This window comes from Mya arenaria, chromosome 10 (genome assembly GCF_026914265.1).
Source record: "Mya arenaria isolate MELC-2E11 chromosome 10, ASM2691426v1".
Classification (NCBI taxonomy): domain Eukaryota; kingdom Metazoa; phylum Mollusca; class Bivalvia; order Myida; family Myidae; genus Mya; species Mya arenaria.
This window is the reverse complement of record NC_069131.1, coordinates 26,131,697-26,141,001: the sequence shown is the minus strand read 5'-3', so window position 1 is coordinate 26,141,001 and position 9,305 is coordinate 26,131,697. Positions and strand designations below refer to the sequence as shown.

The 9,305-nt window shown below is 37.0% G+C and overlaps 3 protein-coding genes across 3 annotated transcripts; all 3 read left to right on the top strand.

Annotated features, from left to right (window-relative positions):
• The first annotated feature begins 296 nt into the window (after positions 1–296).
• Positions 297–1,300, top strand: LOC128204523 (uncharacterized). The gene is made up of 2 exons (XM_052905937.1): positions 297–495; positions 699–1,300. The coding sequence occupies exons 1-2, from the start codon at positions 297–299 to the stop codon at positions 1,298–1,300; spliced, it is 801 nt and encodes a 266-aa protein (XP_052761897.1).
• Positions 1,301–6,114: 4,814 nt separating this feature from the next.
• Positions 6,115–7,212, top strand: LOC128204522 (foot protein 1 variant 1-like). Its single transcript, XM_052905936.1, has one exon. The coding sequence runs from the start codon at positions 6,115–6,117 to the stop codon at positions 7,210–7,212; it is 1,098 nt and encodes a 365-aa protein (XP_052761896.1).
• A 327-nt stretch (positions 7,213–7,539) lies between these two features.
• LOC128206659 (short-chain collagen C4-like) lies at positions 7,540–9,103 on the top strand. Its single transcript, XM_052909261.1, has 2 exons — positions 7,540–7,861; positions 8,328–9,103. The coding sequence occupies exons 1-2, from the start codon at positions 7,663–7,665 to the stop codon at positions 8,930–8,932; spliced, it is 804 nt and encodes a 267-aa protein (XP_052765221.1). The 5' UTR covers positions 7,540–7,662; the 3' UTR covers positions 8,933–9,103.
• Positions 9,104–9,305: the final 202 nt, after the last annotated feature.

The following is a 9,305-nucleotide window of genomic DNA, read 5'->3' as shown; positions in this document are numbered from 1 at the left end:
ATAAATTGCTATTTCACATTCCTTAATAAAAACCTTTAAGCTCCCTATCCTAGAAATATTGTCCATTAAAAACGTTTGCAAGGATAATAATCAAACAAAAAAGGGATGTGAAGATATAGCAAACTTGAATGTTCATCAAACTAAATTATCAAAAAGGACTTTGTACAATATAACATGATCCTTTATCAAACTGATAACATCAGGGTTTACACTAATATGATAATTGGCCTTGATATGTGCTCATCTCATAACAAAATACCGATCACCGACATAAAGATATAAAGATCCTTCCAGAAATGGGGAGAACATTTGGCATTTTGTTGGCTATGTCACTTGCAGCTGTTTGCTTTGCGCGGGAGCCTGAATGTTCAAGGTTTCATTACGAGGAAAAGCTATTAGAAAAGGTGATCAGATCAGAAATCAGAATGGAATCGTTTGAGGAATTATTAAAGAAGACAACTGGCTCCGTGGAGGAAAAGATGCAGACGATTAAAGGTACATTCATTGTCTATTTTTAAATTGTAAGAATTGTTGATGTTGACATTATTTAATATCCACAAGCACCAGAAATAAAATTTTGTTTTGTTTCTTCTATCGTTGGCAATGATTGTATTTTACAAATGAAGGAGTGTATACATAGAGTATTATCTATATAGTTTTAAATATATGATGTTTATAATCATATGTTTTTATTTCAGCACTATCAAACACTGCGCAAGAGCTGCAGAGAGAAATCCAAACATTGAAGTCCATTGACGTAAAGAGCAGTGGTATATACACGAGATGGGGACGGCGGTCATGCCCTGGAACCACGGAGCTGGTGTACGAAGGGTTTGCTGGCGGTGGAGAATTCAATCAATATGGAGCAAGTAGTAATTATATTTGTCTGCCAAAGGACCCAATCTTTAATGGCGATGGACGAAAAGCGGGTTTAGTAAGCAGGGTTTACGGTGCTGAGTATGAAACAAGTGATGCAACGTTTAACAAGGATTTACATGACAAAGAAGTTCCATGTGCCGTCTGTCGCGTTGTGGGAAGCATTGTCATGGTCCCGGCGAGGAATGCCTGTTATAGCGGATGGCATACGGAGTACTCTGGCTACTTGATGTCGTCTTTTTACGGTCATTATGGTAACAAGGAACTCGTTTGTATGGACGGTAACCCTGAAAAAGCGGAAGGAAGTAATGCTGATTCCCAGAATGGTGCTTTGTTTTACTTTGCTCAAGCATTTTGTGGCTCGTTAAAATGTCCTCCATATAGCGAAAACAAGGCGTTAACATGTGTGATGTGTTCTAAATAAAAAGGAAGGAGCTATATTCTTTTAATGTTACCAATGTTCATGCGTATGAGACGCATCCAGCTTGTATGGGTCTTCTAGCATTTAAACATATAAAATTTAAAAATATAATTTGACAAAGTTATGCAAATAAAAGCAGCAGATTATTGTATGTTTTTTATGATTAACTTTGACCACCTATTTGTCCATGAAAGTAATTTAATTCACTTTAGTCTTGCTCCCTAATTGCATTAAAAGTAAACTTGTTCAAACCAGATTTTTTTTATTAATTTTCTGATACTAATCAATAGGTGTCTGAAGCGTGTGTAAAGTGGAAGTCTTGTTTTTGGCACTACTAGCAGTACAAAAAATACTTAATATAATATTAAGATTAAAATTATTCATGAGTCGAATATGTTATGCTTCTCAACTATAAGTGTCAGCTTGTTATATTATATATTTTCATTATTTTATCATGCTTTAATTTATAAAAGTGTAACTTTTTCATGTGAATTTCAAGATAATGACGAAAATAAATATATAACAATCATGCAATATTATCCATGTCAATTGTTGTGCTCGTCTGCATTGCGAAGAAAGAGACTGGGGCGATGTCATAGCTTTGGTGTTGTTGCCGGCGTCGCTGAATTCGAAAAACAACAAAACTTACTTTGTAACATTTTGAAGCTATTTCGTTTTTGTTTATGGAACTAGATCGCATTAATTGGGAAGAGAAACAATATCTTATAATTGCCCTGTCAGTCTGTGTTTGCATCCAACTAAAGGGCTATACATTTCCTTCTTTTAAAGGTAATCATTACTGATTCAAAGTCGGAATGTCTTCTGTGGTATAAATGTTGACAAAATATTCGTAATGCATTGACTGTTTGTTTGTTCCAGTTTAAGTTAGTGTAGGAGAATAATACACAACTTGATTATAGCACGTGCCATATTACACATGATGAAGTTATGATAATTATCCCCCGCCAAATCGAAGGTTTCGGGAGTGGGATATTGTTTTGGAGTTGTCCGTCCATCCGTCTGAAACCATATCATTATACAGATTGATTAGACGATGCTCAAACTTGGTCAGAATTTCCTCCTTCATAATATCTCGTCTGCTTGTAAATGTTGGTGACATGGGGTCAATAACTAGGTCACTAGACAATCTTAGAAAAATCTTTGCAACATACTGGCGATATTAAATTTAGTCCAATATTCATGAACATTCCACTCAATGTGAAACTATGTCTGGTTGTGTCAAAAATAAGGTCATTAGGTCAAATCCTAGATATTTTTTTTCTGTAACCATATCATCGAAACGATATCTAGGTAGGGATTGGTTAGATTGGTTACTAGAGTGATTTCCCTTTATTTTGGGCCGGATTCTATGGCAAACAAAACTTAAACTGAAATAAAGCGACGTTCAACCACTCAAGGCAGTCATATTGCTAAACGAAGCATAACTTCAGATTTGTATTAAAAAGAAATCACAGACTACGTTACATTTGCGTTTAATCTTTAAATATGTACGTTGAATTGTAAATATTTTGCTTTTTAAAAGTATTAAGAATATTCAAGAAGTCTTTTTAAAACTACTTTGGCAGCCTACAAGCAAATTGTTAATTCATTTTTCATATAAAATCAAAGTTTCCACTGCATGACTATAAACCTTCAGAGAGTGCCTTTCACATACAATGATATGTTCATTATTTCCATTCGATTTGAAATTTTGAGATAAAAAATATCATCCCATTAAAAGGTTTGCAATTAAAACGGGGAAAACAAAGTGTTTAGAGAAAACAAGCTGGAGTGTTTATCAAACAAAACTATCACAAACACTTAACGCAAAGAAATAAGATCATTAATCAAATATTTTATCTTTAAAGACATACCATTATTACGGATTTGTAAGGTGTAATATGACAAAAAGCCGTTAGTTGTACCCATTGCTAGCAGCGATAAGACGATATACGGATCCAAGCAGAAATGAAGAAAATATATGTTATTTGGTTGGCAATGCCATTGGTAGCTGTTTGTTTTGCACGGGAGCCTGAATGCTCGAGGTTTTATTACGAGGAAAAGCTGTTAGAGAAAGTGATCAGATCGGAAATCTAAATGGAAGCGTTTGATGAATTATTGAAGAAGACAACTGGCTATGTGGAAGAAAATATTCAGACAATAACAGGTAAATTAATTTTCAATCTTTAAATAATAAGCATTGTTTGGCGAAATCTGACTCATAATGTTAACAGTATTTATTATTGACGAGACTCGCACCAGCGATACGAAAGGCAGTATTGAGAATGTAAGAAAGTACACTAATATTACTACCTATGCCATTACCAATTCATCATTAATTACTCATTTCTCGCTATTTAAGGCCTAAAAAACAAAGTGCAGAGTGAAACAGAATCACTCAAATCAGTTGGACTCGTAACAGTGGAATATACACACGATGGGGTCGGCGGTCATGCCCTGGAACCACGGAGCTGGTGTACGAAGGGTTTGCTGGTGGCGGAAATTACAATGATAAAGGAGCGAGTAGTAACTACATTTGTCTGCCAAAGGACCCACTCTTTGATAGCGATGGACGAAATTCGGGTTCCGAAAGCACGGTTTATGGTGCTAAGTATGAAACCGGGCCTGCAACGTTTCACACGAGTTTACATAACGAAGACGTTCCGTGTGCCGTCTGCCGCGTTGGAAGAGGCATTGTCATGATACCAGCAAGGAATGCCTGGTATAGCGGATGGCATACGGAGTACTCTGGATATTTGATGTCGGAGCATTCGAGTCATCTTGGGAACAAGGAACTCGTTTGCATTGACGGAAATCCTGAGAAGGCGGAAGGAAGTGATAGTAGTAACCTGAATGGTGCCCTGTTTTACTTTGCACAAGCTGTATGAAGCTCGTTAAAGTGTCCTCCATATAGCGAGAACAAGGCGTTAACCTGTGTGGTGTGTTCTAAATAGAATTTTCAGAACGAAAAAACTAACAATCTTAATTTGAAACAATATGTATGTGTGTGATTATTATGTCATCTAAAGCGCCATTATTTGAGTTTTGTTACAATATTTATGAAAATTCTTCATTTCCTTTGTTTCTTGAAAAAAAAATGAATAAAAGTAAGAGTTGTTATTCTGTAATGAACGCTAAACCGCGGAATGGATCGTGGATTCCTGCCGTAGCTTGCCTGTACTATTACATTTTGTATGTGACTACTGCATGATAAAAATCCAAATTTAAGTGTTGTCGCGCCTGTACTGCTTTTGTATCAATCTTAACAATAAATTTAAATTCTAAGAAAAAAATCTATGCTATTAGTGCAAATAAGTAATTATAACGTTACAATCCGTTTCAAAAGTCATACAGTTTCACTGATACCGTAAAATAAACACATAGTAACCCGGTGAAAAAACCTTTCACTGGTTCGCGATAATCAACTAGAAGAGTGTTTGACATCTGGTTCATTTGAACGCATATATTTAAAATTCAATATTAGAGTTATTGATTCCAAAATCGAAAAAGCACCGCATCTTCCGGCTCCGGCCCTAATATATTCAACAGTTCGTTGCTTGAACCTATCAAAGTGCTTTAAATATGAATAAGTTAGCATCACGCTGTTTTCTAGTCCCTCTTATAGCCAGTGGTATTTTATTCTTTCTATTATTAATTTTAAATTTCGAATGTTAGTGATAAGATTATCCTTTTGAGTCTAGAAAGGGTTTGTACATAGGATCATCAATGATAAAACAATGGACAATCTAATTGATCTAATGCTTTATCTTCTAACTGATAACATTACTATAACTATGCTATTTGGAATATTGCGAAAATAAGTTTGCGAGCTCAATCTTGCATCGCCAGAAAGGTATACAGATCCTAGCAGAAATGGTTAGAACATTGGGTATCTAATTGGCAAGTCATTTGCCACCGATTGGTTTTTTGCGAGAGCCTGAATGTTCGGGGTTTCATTATGTTTTACTCTTTGCTGATACAATAAAAGGTTCTCTTGCAATGATGAAGTATTGTATATTTTATAATCGAACGTTTTTTGCTTACAGATTGCATAATAAAAGTTCTTTATTGCCCAAAAGGACAAATTCTCAATTTAGTGTGTGCGTTAGAATCTAAATTGTGTCATAAGATAGATCAGTCTTAAACAGACGTATAATGACCTTCAGAATTCTTTAAATCTGCATAAGCAGAAAATTAAAGGCAAAGTTTATTTTCTTCAAGTTTTCATTGTTTAGCACTATAATACAAAGACAATAGGATTTTGTATAGACAAGAAACTAGGTACATTATGACTATGACACCAGACACAATGATTCTATACTTTCTATTTCGTGATATGGTATAACAGAAAAAAGGTTACATACTGCTAATTAGTTTCCTTATACTTGAATATAAAGTATAAACGTCACACTGGAAAAATGCCATTTCTCGGTTTTCAGGTGTATGACAAACATTATTTTCCTTAATGATTAGTTTTAATCTAATTGATTTAAGTTATAAAAAGGGATGTCTCGCTACTCTTTATTCTCTTCTTCGTGCTCGTAAAAGGGCGTTCAATTAAAACAATAAAAATGGCAAGAGTTGTAAATCCAGGAAACGACATATTTTAATCAACCGGACAAATCATTTCGTTTGCATTAGCCCGGAATTAAGCAAATTTCTAACCCAGCAGAAAATATATTAATCTCTGTGATATTCCTGTTATGCCTGTTTGCAGGTATAAGATTAAATTTTAAGTGTTACACCTCATAATAACATGAACTACCCGGATTTAAACAAAATATTGATCTAAAGGGGCACATTGATCCTGCGAACAAATGGCTCGTCTGTATGGATCATGGGAACAAATGGCTCGTCTGTATGGATCATGGGAACAAATGGCTCGTCTGTATGGATCCTGGGAACAAATAGCTCGTCTGTATGGATCCTGGGAACAAATGGTTCGTCTGTATGGATCCAGGGGGCAAGAAGTCGTCTGTTTAGATGCTGAAAACAAGGGGCTCGTTTATATGGATGCTGAGACCAAATGGCTCGTCTGTATGGATCCTTGGAACAAATGGCTCGTCTGTATGGATCCTTGGAACAAATGGCTCGTCTGTATGGATCCCGGGAACAAATGGCTCGTCTGTATGGATCCTGGGAATAAATGGCTCGTCTGTATGGATCCTGGGAATAAATGGCTCGTCTGTATGGATCCTGGGAATAAATTCCTCGTCTGTATGGATCCTGGGAACAAATGGTTCGTCTGTATGGCTCCTGGGAACAAATGGCTCGTCTCTATGGATCCTTGGAATAAATGGCTCGTCTGTATGGATCCTGGGAACAAATGGCTCGTCTGTATGGATCCTGGGAATAAATGGCTCGTCTGTATGGATCCTTGGAACAAATGGCTCGTCTGTATGGATCCTGGGAATAAATGGCTCGTCTGTATGGATCCTGGGAATAAATGGCTCGTCTGTATGGATCCTGGGAATAAATTCCTCGTCTGTATGGATCCTGGGAACAAATGGCTCGTCTGTATGGATCCTGGGAATAAATGGCTCGTCTGTATGGATCCTGGGAACAAATGGCTCGTCTGTATGGATCCTGGGAATAAATGGCTCGTCTATATGGATCCTTGGAACAAATGGCTCGTCTGTATGGATCCTGGGAATAAATGGCTCGTCTGTATGGATCCTGGGAACAAATGGCTCGTCTGTATGGATCCTGGGAATAAATGGCTCGTCTGTATGGATCCTGGGAACAAATGGCTCGTCTGTATGGATCCTGGGAACAAATGGCTCGTCTGTATGGATCCTGGGAACAAATGGCTCGTCTGTATGGATTCTGGGAACAAATGGCTCGTCTGTATGGATCCTGGGAACAAACTTATTATAATCAATAATTTAATCCATAACATCACACATATGTTATAGAGCGTATGAAAAAAGAACACTAAACCATTAAAAAAGAATGATGAACCATAAATAAACTTGACAAATGGAAATTTTAACTTCGGTTTGGTTTACATTCCTTTAGAAACTACAATTCACATAAACAGCCTGCATCGAATATCAGCCACTGTTTATCAAATAAACATTTCCTTAACAAAGCAAAGAATAACTTGAAACCCATCAGGGTCCAATTGCAGCTGATTGAATGAGTGTGGAAACCGACCATACAAAGAATTCATTCATTCATGCAAAATGTCACGTTAAACGTGATTAATTGCCCGCGTGGTATATAGAGATTGTACAGCGAATGCGAATTCACGCAGTGTTGAATTTATACCTTCGTAAATAATTGAAAGAACGCCTTAGTGTTCTTATGTCCATCGTTTTAAAAGAAAATACTACGACAATTTACTGAACAATTAGCGAAAAAGAATGGAAACATTACGAAACAACTATATAGTCATTTTATTGGCAGCCGTTTGCTTTGCGCGGGAGCCTGAATGTTCGCGGTTTCATTACGAGGAAAAGTTGTTAGAAAAAGCGATCAGATCGGAAATAAGAATGGAAGCGTATGGCGATTCGTTGAAGGAAGCAACTAGTTCAATGGATGTACAAATGCAAAAGATTTCAGGTAAATGCTTGTTTGAGGGCTGAATGACCATTTTCTGTACGCATAACCATTCAATGAGTTTAAAGTAGTAATCATTACTCGTGAGAGACATTGGCAAAGATCGTCGTACATACTTGAACATTTTATTACAACTACTTGTTTCTTAGAACAATTGTGTTTTCCGACAGTTGGCAAAATGGAGCGGCTGTAAACCCTTACTTATCGTATTTATTATTCTATTAAGATGGCAACTATATAGGTGATTACAGGAAAAAATGTTTTAAGTTTAACAATTTGGTACCCATACTGAACGGGTTTTGAGGGAGAGAAAAATACTCACAAGAACAGTAGATGTACGTGAACAGAAACATCGGCTTTGGCGTTTGGCTGTATTTCTCAAATTAACAAAGGTAGTGTTTAGCAGCGATAGTATGGTATAAAACATAGCTTTAGTTCTTCATTTAACAATTCTTTGACTCAATTTCAGAACTAACAAATGCAGTGCAAAAGCAACATGAAGAAATTGAATCACTGAAGACCGGGGAAGTAAAGAGCAGCGGCGTATACACAAGGTGGGGTCGGCGGTCATGCCCTGGAACCACGGAGCTGGTGTACGAAGGGTTTGCTGGCGGCGGAGAGTACGGGCACAAAGGTGCGAGCAGTAATTACATTTGTCTGCCGCAGGACCCCATCTTTGACGACGATGGACGAAAAGCGGGTGACGTAAGCAAGGTTTACGGTGCTGAGTATCAAACTGATTCTGCAACGTTTCTTGCGAGTTTACATGACGAAGACGTTCCATGTGCCGTCTGCCGCGTTGTTGGAAGAAGCATTATCATGATCCCGGCGAGGAATGCCTGTTATAGCGGATGGCATACCGAGTATTCTGGCTACTTGATGTCGTCTTTTTACGGCCATGAAGGGAACAAAGAAGTCGTTTGCATGGACGGAAACCCTGAAAAGGCGGAAGGAAGTGATAGTGGAAACCAGAATGGTGCGCTGTTTTTCGTTGCTCAAGCTGTTTGTAGCTCGTTAAAATGTCCTCCATATCGCGAGAACAAGGCGTTAACCTGCGTGGTGTGTTCTAAGTAGACATTTCCGAACGGAGAATTTAACACTCAACATTTGAAACTATTTGAATGTGTGTGATCATTAAGTTAATTAAAGCACCATTATTTTGGTTCTGTTACAGGATTGTATACACAATTGTTCGTTTCATTTGTTTCCCAAAGTATTTTTGAATAAAGAGTTGTTATTTTGTCATGAACGCTTAATTTTAGTACTGATAGTGAATTTAACCACAATGTTTATGACCTTTAAAGCCAATTAATATGCCTGCTGTAGTCTGTACTATTACTTTTGTGTATGTTAGTGCAGTATGAATATTACGTAAAATTAAATTTTAAGTGATGTTCTTTCTATTAGGCTTATCTATACATTTAAACAATGAACACGATGTTATTTG

Excerpts from the sequence above, each read along its gene's own strand:
- LOC128204523 (XM_052905937.1), top strand. The coding sequence starts at position 297 with ATGGGGAGAACATTTGGCATTTTGTTGGCTATGTCACTTGCAGCTGTT. Across the intron at positions 496-698 it reads AAAGATGCAGACGATTAAAG|CACTATCAAACACTGCGCAA; the intron begins GTACATTCATTG and ends TTTTTATTTCAG.
- LOC128204522 (XM_052905936.1), top strand. The coding sequence starts at position 6,115 with ATGGCTCGTCTGTATGGATCATGGGAACAAATGGCTCGTCTGTATGGA.
- LOC128206659 (XM_052909261.1), top strand. The coding sequence starts at position 7,663 with ATGGAAACATTACGAAACAACTATATAGTCATTTTATTGGCAGCCGTT. Across the intron at positions 7,862-8,327 it reads ACAAATGCAAAAGATTTCAG|AACTAACAAATGCAGTGCAA; the intron begins GTAAATGCTTGT and ends ACTCAATTTCAG.